This window comes from Necator americanus, chromosome V, assembly GCF_031761385.1.
Source record: "Necator americanus strain Aroian chromosome V, whole genome shotgun sequence".
NCBI lineage: Eukaryota > Metazoa > Nematoda > Chromadorea > Rhabditida > Ancylostomatidae > Necator > Necator americanus.
Window position 1 is genome coordinate 20,164,739 of NC_087375.1, and position 19,178 is coordinate 20,183,916.

Consider the following 19,178-nt stretch of genomic DNA (forward strand, 5'->3'; position numbering starts at 1 on the left):
CTTAGAAGGCTTCACAGGGCGGTTTGTTGGAGTTTGGTCGACGCGAGTGTTTAGGAGTTCAGCGAAAGGAATGATTGTTGTCAAAGACTCTATGCTCCCCTCAGACTGCTGACCTTTCAGGTTGTGGGCTATAGTTGTCTTTGTTCTGAATGATAGCACTATGTTGTATGGGAATTTTGCGCCATATGACTGCACAGGTTGTATAGCTCATACGTTCCCAACGCGTACACTCGAACGCCTCACAGCGTTTATTTAAAGCAGGGCCACCAAGGGCAAGTAGCAATCACACTTGTATATCGCAAAACATTTCTAAAATTTGGTTAAAATTCATTTCGAAACGAACTTCAGACCGGACAGTTTACAACACTAACTATGCACAAGTCCACATAGAGTATACAAATGGATATGTAGTGTGATGTAGAAGATTTCGTGAATCTCAGGAGAGTGAAGAATATTCTATGGTATTTCGGGGACGCCCTAGGTATTTCCACATTCTCGGAGAACGCTTAACTGCATCAGTTACATAAGTTATCCAAGTATGAGGACAACACATGGTAAAATCGCAACGAATACAGCTGATCAAGAATAATAAAACTGTTGTCGAGATCTGCAGCGACCCTCTGCTGCCTTTGTCCGCGTCGAGTTGCTAATATGTTAGTGACCACATTGTATCGTGGTCAAGTACGGTTATGAGCCCCGCAACGGCCAGTGCCTGTATCACTATATTATAACATTGGTTACGGGATCCATTAATCTGCTATTTTTCACAAGCTTTGGCTTCCCCTGCCAAACAGTTTCAGTAAACAACAGCACATGATGACGTATACCCAGGCTTCCAAATCTGACTCTGCTCGGCGCCGTAATTTTTCATATAACAGGGGTAGCTGATACGGTATGGTAGATTTCCTCCTATTAAAGGCTTCATTGGGATGTTGCTTCGCCTAAAAATTTTGTTTGGAGGATCTCCAGCTGATTAAACGTAAAGTTAAACTTCAACATTGTTTCCTATCGTCGCAAAAAAAAAAGATGTGAAAAATTACACAAGCTCTAAAAGGAAGAAAGGTAAATATCTGACTATGTCGTCTTCACGGAATTGCCTACAACCTTAATTGCAAATTCCACTACACAGTTGTCTGTGTGTCAAATCTTATTACGTCTCAGGGACACAAGCTTGCTGAAATATGCACAGTATCACTGCATTGAAGGTTGTTTATGAGTAACTATTTCGAAAATTAAAAAAATTAGACGATAGACAAAATTGCGAAATTTCGTTGCGGAGAAATGTGTTTTGTTAGTGGATGAAGTGTTCTCCACGACTTTTCCAGCCTGCCGGCAGCATTTTCTCATGCTACGCGCAGGAGACCTTGCAATGGCAGAGTATTACAGTAGCTTTCCTGCGTCAGCCGCAGTATATAAGGACTGGTTCCAAGCACTCAGCATCCAGTTTCTTCTCTTCCCTTTTGTGGTGCGAGTTTCCGCCTTTCGTCGTTTTCGGTCGTTCACCGTTTTCCACCTACAACCATTTACAACAACAAAACCACTGCTGACTGCCAAAGGGTCCGAACCGCACACCGTTATCCACCTTAAAGCCGAGAACCCCTACCGTGTAACTATCTGACAGACTCCGATCGATATCATCAATCCATCTCTTATGTCGCGTATGTACTGTTGACGTCGTGTACTGATGTCATAATGATAAACTATCTTTGCAATCCAAATGCACAACAGTATATAACGTAGTACCATGTAATCTGCACACCATCAGGTTGGGGCACGGGATCAGGGGGGCAGCCCCGAGGCCCCTGAAGGAGGGATTGGGGCAGGGGGATGGGACACTGCGCGTGAGGCGCTAGGCCGCTATGTGGTGGCTAGCACAGCGCGAGCTCCACCGGATCCGGGGGCAGTCTGCTCCGCCAGCCCACCAATGTCTGGCCCTTCCTTGGAGCGGTCCCGTGGTGCGGCAGTGGAATACCCTTTTCGGGATCCTAGTCAGCTGGACGGTACCAAGCCTCTTTAGTAATCCTAGTGTAGTGGACTGTAGAGTAGACTAGTGGACTTTCGGCCAAGTTCTGCCAATGCGAATAAAAGAAGGTATATAAGCAGGTGGGTCTCCTTTCTCGGTGATTCATTAGCATCGGAAATAGCAGTCGTGATGCTGAGATGAGTTATTCCAAGGTTTTCTTTGTATACGCTTCTTACTCTGACCCGTCAATCACAAGTCATTTTTTTAGTTTTCAGTTATTCTATATACATAGAAATATGCCTGAGCTTTACATGAACGGTAAGAACGAGTATGTAACTGTAAATATACATTTCAAGATTTTGGCGAAATCACTCAGAATTATTTGCCCGTTTTGGAGACTAATCACTTGATGTAACATGGTTCTGCGGGCTTATTTAATCCACTCCAGAACTCACGTAATTTCAGGAATCAACGTAATGAGATTACGATTTCGAATTGGACAAAGGAGGTCAAAAAATTACAGGGGAAGTAATAAAAGCTCGGAATTCTCTGGTGGCAACGTTAAAAAGCAGTGTGAAGGTTGTGTGGCAAGTGCAGTTGCGTGAATTAACACGAGACGAAGTGGGCGAGCAGATATTCGTGAATGAGAGCAGCATCTAATACACACATGTGCAATGAACAGATATATTCTCAGCTGCACATTTCTATTTGTGTGGTCGCAGACAGTAGCGCCAATGCTGCAAATGCAGCTAAGGTCGGCGCAAAGCAAAAAAACTCTGGTTTTTTATTTTCTTTTTTCATGTATTTATTTTGTACCAGTATGAATGTCCGACTAAAGCCGGACTTCAGACTTTTTTTTGTGATGTTCTTTTCGCTCGGCTTCATTGATCAATTAGTCAAAATTAATCAAGAACTAATGGTATTGACATTTCTGTAAGATCAGAATTCTGTTTCTCTAACAGAATTCTGATCTTACAGAAAACAACATTTTCTAACAACACTTTCTTCTTTCTTTTCTACTGTAAATAAAGGTGAAATATTTCATAGTTTTTCTTCTAAACGCATCAGTTCTACATTTTGAGAATATTCAAACTTTAGCTTGAAACACTCCTTCGATTCCATTATAATACAGACACACTTGAAGCATTACTCGAAGTATAAGTTTTCTTTCTGTTTTCCCCAATAGCTATCAAAGAATTGTGTTTAACATAAAATGACGTGAACGACATCATCGTACTGATAAATGTAATATTCCTTATCAGATCATGTAAATTGTTGTCTACTATTTAAGCAGCCGGTTTCATTCGTGTTTCCACTTTCTGAGGAAGGTAAAATACCAAACTGAGGCAAACGTGGAAGGAAACAGACGCACGGAGTCATAGAGGAGAAAAGCAACGCAGGCAGTGATTACGGGTATGAAATGGTTGCAACGTTTACCTTTTGCGACATGCACACGAAGTTACTGGGCGATAGTACTGCATTATGGCACAATATTTCTATGCCGTTGCACCCGTTGCACCCCATTTTATAGCTATCTGGCACCGGCGCACCAATGCGACGCTGTTGGACCCGTGTCTCCTCCTTTAAAGGCATCACCCCACGGATCTGAGGTGGTGCGGATTTCAGGTGAAGTATTCGTATACGGGATAGTAAATTATGAAGAGGGGTGTGATTTCATCAATTTCTTCCTAATTGCCGTAAAAAATGGCCCGGAAGATGCTGCGCAGCACAGGGTTGGCGCGCTCCAACCGAACTCCTTGTGGAAAATAGTGCGCCGGAACGCTCAAAGCCGTATCTTCCGGGCCGTTTTCTACGGCAATTGGGAAAAAATGAACGGAATCACCCTCCTCCTCATAGTCTACGACCATAGGCATAACCCACCTGAAACTCGCACCACCCCAGATTCGTGGGGTGATGTCCTTAACCGCACTACGATGGCGGCACACCAATCCGACACCGGCGGACCCGTCGCACCCCATTTTCCCGCTCTACGATGCCGACGCACCAATCCGCCGCTGTGGGACCCGTCGTATACCCTTTTATAGCTATCTGGCCGACGCACCAATCCGACGCTGCTGGGCCTGCTCCACCCTATTTTTCGAATTTCGTGACTGAAACTCACACACATCTAACAGAATAAGCTCGTTATTATATATCATGATCGTGATTCTTTTCAAAAATTTTTCATCACTTTACTTGTGTAGTTTATTTGTATTAAAAAAAACCTACTTTGTCCAATCTTTTCCATTAGTTTTATCGTTTCTTTTTCTTCTCACAATGCCTCTAACATAAATATACTTTGCATGGATTCAATTCGTGTCTCGTTTTTCGCGTAACTGATGTTCATGATTAGTGTTTCTTATGATCGAAATCACTGAAAAATCCCAAAATCCGTCTAGGAGGAAGACTTATCATGCAGAGTTACAGAAACAGTAGGACAGAAATCCAGTTCTTGAAGAGACTTTGAGGAGGTACCTTGCTGAAATCAGAAACTTTTGAAATAGCGAAGAAAGGGTTTTCTTCGTATTGCAAACTTCGAAAGATGAAAGACGTGTGCAATTACACAAAAAATGGGAGGAGAAATAAATCCGTGCAATCCAAGATCTTACACATGCATTAGGAGCAAAACAAGCCATAATGCAAATGAAAGGATTACACTATGTAATCCTATTCATGCACCCTTACACAAACTCAACAATGGAAAATCTTAAAAAGTGGAAAGAAATAAAATTTGGAGATTTTCGCCTACTGTAGAGAGAGTTCAGTGCACTTTTTCACAGATGAGGCAATGTCGTGGGGACAGAGGAGCGCTTGAAACCGCACAGGACCATGCTATTACAGACCTACCTAGTCCTTTCACGTCAGATTTTACTTCTTGAAGCTAATAGCAATTCAACACATGTGATATCGTGATGCCTGAAATATAATTTGTGATTAAAACCAAGTTTTTTCCAAAGAAAAAACCAAATAATGCGTTGAAAAGTCTAGAATGGTTCATATTTTATCTGGAATCTAATGGGAATATCATTTTGAGCACAGTTGCCTACATGACCTATATGACACATGCCCGCATAAAAATAACTGTATGTACAGATTAGCCATACAACTTAAGTATGTTAAAGAACCTTGACCTACATATGTCTGATTTAGCATAGTTCTTGCGCAAACAATTTTTTCCTGGTAATATCCCCACATTTTAGTGATCAAAGATGTGATTTCACTCAAAAGTGTGCAAAAAAGCAGCAAAAGTACGCACTATGTCTGCTTGCTAACACCAGTTGAATTGTGTTCGCCATGATTTAGCATGAAACGTGCAAAGATGAGAAAACGCAACGGGACAGTTTGTTAGTTTCCAAAGCCGTTTTCCCAGAGAAATTTTTGAATGTCTAGAGGAATTTTCGCTATCACCAGTATCTACATTGAACAATGGCTGTGTGTAAATGACAAGAAGTTTAGAGCACTAAACCTGAGAGAACGGAGTTTGCATTATTTTCATACAGAAATATATTATAGCATTCGGCTCTCTAAGAGATATATTTAGAATTTCCACACAATTATTTGGAAATAAGTGGACTTTTGGACTGCATTAGGGAAATAAGTCTTTTGGGAATTGAGTACCAGAGTCTGCTTTTTGGACCGATCATGCGTTCAGAGTGTCTGCGAAAAGGAAGAATGTTGTATCGTGAGCTATAGCCCACTTATATCGTATATAACTCTTATATCTTATAGCTCGGTGGGCCAAGATGGCTTAGGGGAACTTTTGAGAAGCCTCGGGTATCCTATATCCTAGAAAGAAGGCCCCACTAGAAGAAGGTGAACATAGAACAATACATATCTGGGTGTGAAGTGTGTAACAGCGTGATCCACTAACTGTTCATAATAATCAATCCAAAAGACGGAAGTTCCTCGAGAGCCACTACAATGCTATTTTCAACCTACATGCTTTTTTAACGAGCAGAGAATAGAAACAAGTACTGAGCAGCTCTGTTCAGCAAATTCTTGATGAAATAAGAAGTTCGTCAATCAGAAACTGGTAAGCAAGTTGTTGCAAGGGTGTGGAGAATGTTGCAGCTGTTCTTAGATTGCTGAAGGCTGATGTCTGCCCCGCTTAGAGCTAAACCTTCAAAGAAAAACAGTTTGTGGAATAATCCACATCCCTACTATATTATATTTGCTTGTTCTATTCGTTTAGTATGTTTCAGTGTTTGCACAGTGTTTGTTGTTTGGTATGACCTTTCAAGAAGAGATAATTGTTCGGGAACTGTGTTCAAAAGTGAAGTCCAATGGGACAAATGCATCGAATTTCAGATAGGTATTTCTTTGATTCTCGCCGTTTTTAAGAGCGTCTTATGCTGAAAACTATCAGGAAATGCGTGGAATGTTGCTCGTAAACCATCTGCGACAGCTGGTTGCACGAAAAACCAAAGTTAGCTTCTCACATGACTAATGTAAACAACTAATACGTCAAGATTTTACACAAATGTGCAGCTAGGCAGTTCATTGATGATGGCGCCCGAGTGAATAGTTAGTGTTCCTGGTTCCTGTTGGTTGTAGTTGTGGTGGAACATCGTGCATCTTACAGAAATACAAATTGGTTTGTTAAATTTGATGATTCTCATGGATTGACTAGAACTAATTTTGCTATGTGAGTACGCATTTTTAATAGTTTTTCGAACCACCCGAGAAGCTGTGAAACGTCAGAAATCAGAAAGCAAAAATTAAGGAAGTACTCGGAGACACTAGTTTGCACTACGATGGAATTCTTTCCTTCACAGAAGTGCTAGAATGAAAGCGTCTCAGAATGATGAAAAATGCGCAAATTTTCTAGTGAACTAATTTTTTTTGGGAGGAAACGGCGTGGCTTTCCCGTCATTTCGCGGTATTGTGTCATTGAACGCTACTGTAAAGAAATGTGTCGTAATGTAACCTGATGTTTCTCATTCCTTTTAATCCTCTAATACCTAGGCCTGCTTTTCCATTTTCGTCGTGCACTTCACAAAGCCGATCCTCAACTCTAACTATTACTCGGGGGACTCAATACCACGGACTTCGAAAATTCCAGAAACTTCTTTCAAGCGATCAACTTTTATCAATGACGTGTTGGTTACACGTGAAAGTGCAGACGTTCATCAAAGAGTACACCATTCATCAGAAACTGTGCGCCTATTCCTCAAGAGATAACTTCCGGGTTTTACTCTTCCATATTTAAAGCTCGTGCATGATCTTTTTCCCCCTTCAGCGGGTCCATCGTGAAGCGGCGGTCACATTCATCTCACAGCTGTTGTTTTATCGCTCCTTTCGTACCTCATAAGAAGATTCTTATACTTCACAGAATTAACATTGCAATCTTCTGAAAACGGAAACGTTGCAAATGCAAAATTTTCCAAGGAATCAGCACTTATCTACCACTTAAGACCTCACACGACTACGCGAACTCCGTGCGTTGATTCTTGAGGAAGTAGGCGTTGAGTTTGTCAATGAAATTCCCACCCAATTTGCGCGTAGTTGTTGCCGCGAGACGCTTCAGGATTGTTCTGATTTGATTTCTACTACTTCATTTTCTTGACATTACATAGCAGTAGGAGTACTTATTTTGTACTTTGTGCGTTTATCAAAAAATTATCAAATACAAATATTTTGAAACTCTTATCTCTCAGTGTAACAATTTTATTTTAAAACTGCTTTCGCTTCCTTACCACCTTTTATCTTCATAGTATTATTTTGTTATTACCACCTTCTACTTCGTAGTATTGTTTTGTTCAGTTATCTCGGATTCGGCTATCCTCTACATCTCATCGATGACCTATTGACCTCGGTAGGTCAATAAACATTTTGTGATATTGCTAGATATTGCTGAAAGGTATAAAATGTTTAACCAATCAGAAAAAGCTACCGTCTATCCTGAACGGATTTCTAATATTCCGAATCACAAAGATGAATCCTCTATTGTATTTTCACTTGAGCAGCTGGTAATGATCCAGTTTAACTTTTGTCACTTAATTTGTTGCCTGAAAGTTGAAAGAAGTTGTAAAATTCCTCTTCTCTTCATTCATGTTGTGTAAGGAGGTCCGTATCTAACTGGTCTCAATCTCTACTTTTTTCTCTAAGATTATAATCACATGAGACACATCCCTTTCTCGAAACTTCCTCCCTTATCGTATTTGAGCCACTTATTCAGATGCTCACTTCAGAACTTATTTTTCTTTTAAAATTAATATATATATATATATAGTAATGTAGGATTCCTTATGCCTTTGTTTTGAGTAATAAAGTAATAAGCAATAATAGTCCTTTTTGTAATAGAATACAGCAAATATTTAGCAATTCTATATGCTTGCGGTTTCCTTATATATTTCAAGAAGTTTCCGTTCGCTACCTCACTTTGTGACACTTCGTTTTAAAGACAGGATACCACGAATCTGACGTGGTGAGGGAATTCGAGGGAAAAGCTAGAAATGGGGTTGTAGATTGCGGGATCTAGGGTGGCTCCACTCATCCCTCCCTAATCGTCGTAAAAAAAGCGGCGCGGGAACCTCCTTAGTTGGTACGAGGTACATTAGAACGCGCCTTTATGTACACGTACACACTCCGGTCCCCTCAACGGCCTATTCATTGCCTTTACTTGAGTAGGCAGGTGAGAAGACCTCACTAATCTACGACCGCTCGCACGTGGATGGGACGCTGCCATAAGTGTGGCGCGTTGCAAGTGAAATCGTCGTAAAAAGCGGCGTGGAAGGCGCCGTTTTTCACGACGATTAGGGACAGATGAGCGGAACCGCCCCGAACCCTGCAATGTACAACTCTAACTCTAGATCTTCCCTCAGATTCCTTCACCACATCAGTTTCGCGGTGTGTTGTCTTTAAAGATGCAACCAACTACATATGTCCAACGACGACCTGATGACACTTTTTTCTGCTTAGGATTTATCTATGCACTTATTCGTGCATCTCCTCTGAGTTCTGAAGTTTTTCTCCAGAAAAAAGTACCACTAACATTGCGGGGGAAAAGCGGTAAAGCAGGCAAAATCAGCGACCGCAATGGTTGTGAAAAAATGAATAGAGAATCTTTCTTCTGTTTTTATTTTTAATTTTTTCAACCTATCATTTCTCATGCATTCAACTCAGAAATCATATATTTCAATCCAAGAATCAAGGTGAAGCGTATAAGTTTCTGCATTTCTACTATCTCTGCGTACTTCCTGTACTTTAATATTTCGAATTTATCCCATGATAATTCTGGATAATACGGCTAAAATAGATGCAGGATAGAATAATAGAACAATTTATTCCCAGAACGCTATTCTCTTATAAATCTCCTACTTTAAAGTCTCATTAGAATTTCCTTTCAGTTGAATGGTACCTGGTCTCATCGTATTGGAGATCAAATAATTTTAAAATTGCGACGGTTCGATTGGATTCATCTGACGATTTTTCTTTTTGTTTGCGCTAAATGCTCCCGTACTGCAAAAAGCCAACGTGGAAGCGGTTGGAATTCGGAGTGGAAGATAAGATAGCGCCGAAATGCGACATCGGACACGTGCACTCGTCCGTGGCTGACTGCGTCAACGGTAGGCTTCCGCTGTAATGCTTGTCTGCGTTTCGCGGCTCGTATTCCAACACCAATTGCCGCCCGACCATCGCGTTTCCCACCATTCTGCTGGAGTTCAGATTCCCTCGAAGTGAAACTCCTAGTCGTTGTCTCGTCCACGACCGCTTCTAAAGAAGTTCTTGCACTTTACGACTAACCTTACTGTCTAAGGTGGAGAGTAGGGACACTAGTTAATAATCTTTTGTCAATAAAAATCTTCTCTCTAATCCGAAGTTTATTGATTCCTTACTGTTATTTGCTCGTCACAACCTCCGTTATTCGAAATCTTCTTCGGCTCAATTCGAAATTCAACTATTTCCCAATAGTATTTTCAGCATTTTCTTTCTTCTTTCCTTCTTCCTTCTTTCTCTGAGAATGCTTTTCTTCCACAGATTTTCCTCGTACCATTTTTAGATCCTCATCTAACCAAAACATGTTTTTGCATATGCGTGGTCGCACAAAATTTCCTGTCATTTTTTCTCACAAATTTTGTTGCCCTTTATTTTTACGTTATTATCCAACACAAACACTTTCTTTCACCAATATTTATTAGTTTTTTTCTTATGTTCTTTTCTGTTTTGCCAATCACTTCTCGAAAATAAACGAGTTCATGAAATTTACTGTCTATGTGACACTGATATTTGCAGGGTAACGCAGGTCACAGCTGTTAAGTGCAATCCTCATCATTTATTATTACACTAACACTCACCAAGGAGTAAAAGATTATGAGGGTTGAGAATTGTCTAGAAAAGCAGAATTAGTCTAGCTGTAAGCTCAAGCAACCAAATCGAAGTGCTCCCCACTGCCCCCAAGTTCAAGTGTAGTCTAAGAAGTAAGAGAGAAAACAATGTTTTTGTAACAATCGTCCTTCCGACGAAAGTTTTTAAGATTTGATACTTTGAGAAAATGAGCGTACTAACAGCTCTGAAGTCACAACCACTGAAGAGGACAATGAATGAAAAGTTGGCATTAATGCATTCATTTGGGGATTCAGAATCGTCCGAGGCTTTTGAACGCGCACCGGGCTTACGCAATGACTTTCGGTGGTAAGTCACTGTATCAGATCGGCGTCTCCGAAACAAGTTATTTAGTGGTTTAAAGGCATCACCCTCGAATCTGGGGTGGTGCGAGCTTCAGGTGGGTTATGCCTATACGGCGTCGTAGAGTATGGAGAGAAGAGTGAAATCGTCTATTTCTTCCTAATTGCGGTAAAAAGCGGCCCAGAAGATACGGCTTCGAGCGTTACGGGGTGCTACTTTCTACAACGAGTTCGATTAGAGCGCGCCAGCCTTGTGCGTGCGCCGCATCTTCAGGGTCGGTTTTTACGGCAATTAGGAAGAAATGGACGCAATCACTCACCTTTCCATAATCTATGACCCCGTATAGGAACTCTCCACCTAAAATCCGCACCACCCCAGATCCGTGGGGTGATGCCTTTAATGGACTCCGGATGACCATACCCGCAACTGGAAAAAATCAGAAAAAAGAAGAATAAGGGAGTGTGAATTGGAAATTAAAATCTATTTTAACGCGAAATACATACTTTGTGGCCTTTCTATGAATTTAATCATTAGCTGCGTTGGTATAGTTGTCTTCATATAATGTAGATACTAACAGAATTTTTAAAACTTTTTTTCGGTGCAGTCCTTTCGAAATGAAGATCTCTTGCTCAAATATTTGTCGTGTTCTGGTTCTAGCTCGAAACACGAAACAGAGTCCATAGAACAAATGGCCGCTCTAGGTTGGATACACTTCTAAGGATTGAAATCACTATCATCTCTAAGAACTAGCAAAGCTTATCGGTCTCCTTTTGCATGTTCAAAACTCATTTTGTTGGAACTTCTCCTTTTGTACTTATACTATTCTGTAGTCTTCTTTTTGTAATATTTTCATTCTAAATGCATTAGATTGACATGAAACAATATTCTGTTCATATACTTTGTCAACATTGAATATTACAAGTTGATTCTATCAAAATAAACTTAGAACTGCTGCTTAGAAAAAAAAAAGAAAAGAAAAAAAGTGTTTCGCGAAATGCGGAACACTTTTGAAAACGTCGCAGACTACATACATATGTTTCGTCTGTATTTTAGTAAGAAAATGTTCTCATAACACAAGTTCGTCCCTCGTATTATGCTTGCGTGCTGTCACATTCCTGCAAAATTTCAGTTCATTATACTGGCAATGTCACAGACTCACTTTCGTGACAACTGCTAAGAAGTCTCAAAGTAAATATCATGTGTTATTTATGAAAACAGAAATAAGCGCTAATAATTATACGAGTTTTACTATATGCCTAACTTGAGAAAACATCTAATTTATGTATTTCTTTGGGATTTTCGTCTACTAATGAAAAAAAACAATGTAAGTAACCGGGTTTCGAAATAAAAACATCCGAAAAGTTGATATTTTGTCGCATATCGAGGAGCTTCGCTGTGGATTTCCTGTCAGATCAAAATACAATTCTCGTCGGAAAGAATCTCAATATCTCCTATCACTAGGAAGATGCGTTCTCTTTGTCTTTCCGTTTTTCCCCTGAATTTACACTCACTTCTTTTTTCGCCGCTGGTTCTAGATCTGACGGCGAGTGACGTCAATACGAGCTGCGTTAGTGTTGCGATGTGGTTACGCCGTGAGTGCCCATCGAGTGTCATCTTATTTTTGTTTGCGATATTGCAGTTTACAGCGAAATAGTGCTTCAGTACTTTTGTGAAAATCTGCGATGACCGCTGCTGACCACTATTCGGACTGCACTTAATTTGAACTTTTGGTTTGTCCCACGTGTCTTCTCACGGGTTCTATTGTCAGCTGTTTTTCTTCTTCTTTCTCTGTCCAATAGTTCTTTACGCTCTGTTTCGCATGAAAACTACAATGCGCTGAGGAATACGGAGTAATCGGGAGAGTAAGTAACCAAAAAATTCTTGGCACTACTTGCTTCCCTACTAGTAGATCACAGTCACTTTAGGCCACGCATAACTGCGCGGAAAAACACCCGAGAGTATTTTTATCCGCCTGACATTGAAATAGCAGAAACGAGCAGTTCGAAACATTCAAATATTCTGATAATTTCGAGAGGTAGGAAGAAATTCTCCGTAAGGGGATTCGCGAAGTGTCGAAATATCTAAGTATAACATGTAGATCGTGGAAATCATCGTCACACTCTTCCTCGCTTCGCACTTGGCGGCCCCGACCCTCAGCGGAGAGCGCCTAGATCAATAATATCAGTTCTCCGGCAATCGCACCTCGTCCGTCTGGCATCGCTTCGTATTTTCCTCCAACTCCAAAGACGCCCTCGCAGTTTATTCATTGAGAGGGTTCCTCTGTTTCTTGCAAATTTAATGGTTGTTACCGCGCGATTCCCTTCAAGACCCGTTGTCCGGTGATCTTATCGTTTTCGCTGACGCTCGCGAGCAAGAACCAGAGATCAAGGACCTGAAGTTCATGAAATCCACCTAATGACCTTTAGAACACTTTAATACGCGAGAAACAAGCGGGATTTTTGCAGGAACAGCTGTTTTGTCCGCATTATTAATCGGTACCACAAAACAAACCGCTGTTTATCCTCTCAACTACTTTTCTGATCTTTCCCGCTCGATCTTTCCGTTTCATCTTCTCTTTGCTGATGTGCACACGGGTGCCACCTTATGTTTCGCTCACAACTTCGTTCCATTGTTTGTCCAAATTATTTGCACGTCCGCGTTTTTTCCGTGCGGTTTGTGGGAAACTATGTAGTTGAACGGAAACGTTTGGCTGCCAGGTGCTGATAGTTTATGTCTAGGACTGCTTACTGCAGTAGCTGCTATAAAAATGAGACAAATGCTTTTTATCTTCAATTTATTCGCCTAAGTTTCATCCCGCTTAAGTTATCATCGTTGGGCAGAGAAATTCGTCTTCTTCATTTAAATTTTCTTCGCTTCAAGAAAATCTTTCCAATTGTCGTGCTTGAGTCAGAAATTAAAAATCTGTGGTGCCTTCATGTGTTCATTTTTTAAATTTGTGTGTATATACTAAAAAAGGTCCGCTTTCATTGAAGGCAGTCATGCGTCACTCATAAACCAGCGGATTTTCATGGATTCATACAAGTGGAACTAGTAAACATAAACAATTTAGCGACTACGGCAGTTTGCCTCTCAAAATCCTTTCATTCCTCATATTTACAGTAGTGTTAGAGACGACTGTTTCCGCCTCACAGAGATGAAAACATAAAATCATAGCTATTAAAAGTGAAACGGTGATGATCGTTTCGCTTTTAATGAGTATGGATCGTAGGCGGGACAATCGCCGCGATTGTATCGGCTACAATAACTGTCTTTCGAAAATGAAGCCGCTGCTGCAAATGATCATGTCATCGCCAACGACGGTGAAGTGCAAACAGTCCCAACCACTTTTTTATACACATACGGCTTGTTCGAGTTCTACACTTCGAGTTCATCCTTATCCTATTTATTTATTTGTTTTTGTGAAAACACCCATAGGTGTTCCATAAAACTGAAACAAGAAACAGCAGACCCCAGAACCAAAATTTCGCCAAAGTTTTATACAGAAACGCTAGCCCTTCATAGCACCCTGTGAGATGGGTTGACCGGTCATTCTCCTGCTGTAGAAGGTGAGAAATCCTTTTTGAGGCTAGTATAGGTAAATTCGCTTCAGCCCATCTTTCCTCTTTTAGAAACTTTCCTCACTGGAAAAATTCGGACTTGGATTTCATTGGATATATTTTAAACTGGCAATAATGAGACCCTGAATAGGCGAGAGTAAGGGTGTGGCTCATGAGTATGAGCATGATCGCGCTCAGCTCCCTTAGCGAAGAAGAGAAACAAAAAACAGTCTTGTGTGATCCCGTCTCCCCTACGATATAATTCACTACGGATAACAGAACGATGCCAATCCCCAATGCGTCTACTGTTGTGCTTATGGGACAGCTCCTGCTGCTTATTTGATTGCGTTGGTTGGATCGCGACGCCGGAAGACGGTGGTCGTAGTAAGTTGCGTCGTTGGGGAGACGTATTCATGCAGGGGTGTTAATTACGCCTTTTCTGCATTACTGTATGGAATAGGGCGTGATCTCGTGAACTACTCCTATTTTTACCTCTTCGTAGAGAAATCCCATTATCAGCTTTGCCTTTAACTTCGACGTTACTGCAATTTTATTGTTTCTGTCACTATGATAGCGCCATATCTGGGGTATGGAATGAGGAAGATGACGTCCTTTGTATTCTTCTTTTTTGAGATTCTCTTCCTTTCTCCGTTTTTCCTAGCGAAATGATCAGAGTTGCACTTTCTTTTATGTTATCCTTGTGATTGAGATGAAAACCAGTTGATGATTTTACAGATTTTTTTGAACGATAAAGAACCTTAAAGGTAATCATATAAGCTACTTACATCCGCAATTACTGTGGCAAATCTGTCGTTTTATTTCACCTATACGATAGACGACGCACTCTCTTCAGTTACTCGCGTTCGTCAAGGGAAACGGTTGGAAGTACCCGCTCCGCTGCCCTTCTGATGCGTATTACTTAAGACGTCGAGTCAGTATAGCGAGACTAAGGGTTTTCTCCTCTTTTATCCAAATTTTCTTAAATGTTTCAGTTACAAAAGGAGGGAAGCATAACTATGAAGATGGTCCTTGGAAGTGGCGCGCAATATTTGGTTCATTTTGAAAACCAGATTTTGAATCTTCGTTGCAAAAAAAATTGCAATATGTTATTGATTGCATAAATTCTGAAAGACTGAATGAGTTCATTTCGTTATAGGTACGTGTAGACATATGCAAGTGCATAAATCGTTATTAGATGTGTGTAAAAAAATCTGTACCATATTTTACAAATCTTTTTTTTTGAAAGGAAAAATATTTTATTTGGGATAGGAGATATTTTTAGAAGGAGACGTTCTTGAGAGGAAAGACAAAAACAATTCACGCGGTCCTAAAAAACGGACCATAAAACTTAGCCAAGGACAATGACTAAATTCCTCTCACTTCTGAGAATTTAGATAGTATTAGATACTTAGATATTATTATTTAGATAGAATTTAGATACTTTGTAGATAATTTCATTATTAGTCGACTTTACGCCTTTCATTTCGGAAATTCCGTAGTTGCAAAGGCTTACCAGATTTGGAAAGCTGAATACTCTGATTTCTGGATTTGTAGGAGATATCTCGCCTCTCAGTGAATGCTAGCTTTACCTTTTTCCAATGAAGGACTTTATTATGAGTTTCCATCCGTCCCGTCAGTTCATCTTTGGTGGAGCAAGCGCAATGTTTTCTGGGAAATAATTTTTGTTAGTCTTCAGGAAAAGAGCCTTTTTTTGTGAACTCCTGCTAAGAAGCATAGAGAACGCAGTTGCATACAAATCAATTGTCGCATATAATTTCCTGAATAGAATAATAGGACATAAAAATCCACGCATAATCGTTGTACAACGATTGTGCGCCCCGGCCAGCGCCAACGTCCTTCTTGGCGCGCGAGATCGCCGCTGTTTTTCATTTCTTAAACGCCTCTCGTGTTCAGCATACGTACATGACACAGAAGCAGGAAAAATGTTCAAGACGTCATTTTTCATGACGTTCACTGTTCATTTTCCTTAGGGAAATTACCGTCTGGAAATGTGCGTTTATGTGTTGTTTTGCCCTTTTTAATTTTTTTTTTCAGAATTTGTACTTATTCTGGACAGAAGTTGGCTCAAGTTAGCGCTTCAGAAATGTTCATTCATTTTATTTCATTTATCCATAGATTTGTTTTTAATTTCATTCATCATTTTTATTTTGTGAATGGTGAACCAAAATTTGGGCATGTCCTGGAGCACAGGGTGTTCCTTCACTCAAAACTGTTAGCGTATTGTAGCAGTTAAAGTAAAATAGAAGAATAATTCTATTTCTGTTTTTATGTTTCGACATGTTTCTTTCCAATGTTTTTTGTTAATTTGTTGGACATCAGCATACATATTGGTGATTTCTCACAAAAGCAAATTTGGACTTTCTCATATCTTGATACATATATTTATCAAGACACCAGAAGCAGCTGTTTAAGGATTTAATCTATTGCTTTTATTATTTCATTATTATCACTGTTCTAATTAATTATCGTCTTCGTTTCTTGATTGAGTTATTCCGGTTTGATACCTGTATCTAAGCGTTCAATGGACGTCTTAATTTCGACTTTTCGGTCGAGTGATCGTACGTGGCTGCCTCAAAGCAACATTTAAAGGCATCACCCCACGAATCTGAGGTGATGCAGATTTCAGGTGGAGGATATATTCGTTTACAGGATAGGAGACTACGGAGAGGGGAGTGATTCCGTCCATTTCTTCCTAATTGCCGTAAAAACGGGCCGAAAGATACGGCTTCATTCGTTTGGGCGCACCATTTTGTACAAGAGGTTCGCTTGGAGCGCGCCAGTCTTGTGCGGCGCCGCATCTTCCGGGCCGTTTTTTACGGCAATTAGCAAGAAATGGACGGAATCACCTCCCTCTCCGTAGTCTCCCATCCCGTATACGATTACTCCACCTGAAATCCGTACCACCTCAGATTCGTGGGGTGATGCCTTTAACTACAAGATTCATTTCGTATTTCGCTCGCGGTTTCAAAAGAATTGACGTCCGGTCGTAGCCCCAAGTGCTATTCAAGGGTAAGTAAACCATGTCCTCTCAACAGGCTGAGAAATCTTCCTCATTCGTTATTTTTCTAAAGACCACCTCCCCATTTGGAATTTCTATGACGTAAGCTTAATGCTATTAGATAGCAGCTGTGACAGAAATATGATCGTTTGGAGACTTTTTTGTTGGGAAAAAGACGCATCTTGGGAAGAAACTTTTCTTTCTCGTGCAAGAAAATGAAGCTCAAAAATTATTTCTTATCAGTTTGGAGTGAATAGGAAGCTTTATGAACATTTTCTTGTTGTACTCCTATCGTCTATTCTACAACAGCAAATTGCATCTGGTCATCAGAGCAGCAAAATGCAGCATTACTTAGGGAATTGAATGATTCTCTCACTAGCTTCTTGTAGAAGATATAAACAAAATTTAGATTAGAAAAATTGTAGAGGATGTAGCTACTTCTATTTATGAATGCATTTGGACTATAATTGCTATAAGATTCCTTATGATAACATCCATGGCTTAGTTATATTTTAATGGTTTTTGTTATATTCGCTTAGTTTCGCTTGTACATAAAGTTATGAAGGCGATTTTTGCTTGCAAAAACAAAAAAAAATCGTGCCTCATAGTATGGAGATTGTCTTTTCTTGAATTGTATTGCTATGTCTTTTCTTGAAATTTCAAGAAGAAACTGCTTTCTTCTAGAAAGAAGAAAAAAAGGAAATTTTTTAAAAAGATTTTGCCAGATTTATGCAACGAGCCAGTTTGTTGTTCACTGATAAGGAAAAATGTTTGCTACGTCATTTAGGAATTGCAGATATGAGTTGAAAAAGCTTCTCTAATTAGTGATTTACGTGCGAAGTTGAGCGCGCAGATGCGATAGTCGGAGCCGATGCTCCGACCCCTTCACTTTTTATGGTTGGCGAAGGGACTCCTTTCGTTTCTGGACGGTTGGCGAGAGGGCTCCTCATCATTTGAGCGGCACCCCATGAGCTGGACCCCCTTCACCCGAGAAAGGTCCGGCTCCTCCCTATCGCACCTGTGGTTGGGCGATGTTCCATGACTCTACTCATTTTTGTGCTTTATTTTTGAGATAACGTCTGCCATGTTTCAGGAATTCTTTGTGCTGAGAGTCATAAATTGTTAGCTTTTATTCTACTCTATCATCCATCCAGCTGTGTCCTTACCTCCATTGCATATAAATGTGATTTAGAAATGTACTATCGAGCGTTTCCAATCAGAAATCATGCGTGTCGAAGTCTGGGTAAAAAGAAGATGATTCAGGTTATTGGAAGCTATCGTTGCTAATCTTTCTTGTTTTCTAAAAGTCTCTTTAAAAAGGGAATATTGCAAGGTTTATTTCTCGTTTTCATTACAGTAATTGATCTACTAACAGAATATCTAGTTGTTCCGCCTAGTTATCTATTAGAGTATTTAAATTTTTCTCCTCCTCGCATTGAGTTCCAGAGGCTAGATGATTCAATGATTTGTAGCTGTGCAAAGATCAATACATTCAATGAAATTGTGCAAATATTCGTTACAGTCTTCCAGCGATATTTGATGTACTGCAGCCATGCAGATAAATCAATACAATGTGTGGATTTTTGTCCTTGGTATTTGCCAGGACATTTCTCGTTTTCATTGAAAAGTGACAGTGGAAGTTTCGAACACTGTGACAACACGTGCATCCTCGCAAACTTTTATTTTTGTGATTTTTCTCAAAAGATTCCAATTAGGGTCTCTCAGCACTAACCGTTAATTTCTTCTCGCTGCACTTTCTTTATCGAGTTTCCTTGCTTTCTCTTCTGAGTCCTGAAAAGATCATGTTGTTTTATTGCATTGTGAAAGTGGACCTACAAGTTGATTCGAATGCCGTGGCTTTTAGTAATCTCGTCTCTTTTCCCATCAATTCGTAAGATCTGGAAGCAAATATACTTTCCTTTTTTCCGGAAAAACAAACATAACAACAAAAACAACATAGCTGTTATTTCATTCTGTTATTTTATTTACAAAAACAACATAGAACAACATA

The 19,178-nt window shown here is 40.1% G+C and overlaps 2 protein-coding genes across 2 annotated transcripts; both read left to right on the plus strand.

The window, feature by feature from the left end:
* Positions 1-6,058: 6,058 nt before the first annotated feature.
* Positions 6,059-7,936, plus strand: RB195_014517 (uncharacterized protein; the record flags this gene model as incomplete). Its single annotated transcript, XM_064204824.1, has 6 exons — positions 6,059-6,098; positions 6,156-6,275; positions 6,330-6,389; positions 6,518-6,608; positions 7,727-7,778; positions 7,847-7,936. 6 exons carry the CDS (start codon positions 6,059-6,061, stop codon positions 7,934-7,936), a joined length of 453 nt encoding a protein of 150 aa, XP_064060705.1.
* Positions 7,937-13,809: 5,873 nt separating this feature from the next.
* Positions 13,810-15,269, plus strand: RB195_014518 (uncharacterized protein; the record flags this gene model as incomplete). Its single annotated transcript, XM_064204825.1, has 3 exons — positions 13,810-13,911; positions 15,002-15,079; positions 15,141-15,269. 3 exons carry the CDS (start codon positions 13,810-13,812, stop codon positions 15,267-15,269), a joined length of 309 nt encoding a protein of 102 aa, XP_064060706.1.
* Between the last annotated feature and the right edge of the window lie 3,909 nt (positions 15,270-19,178).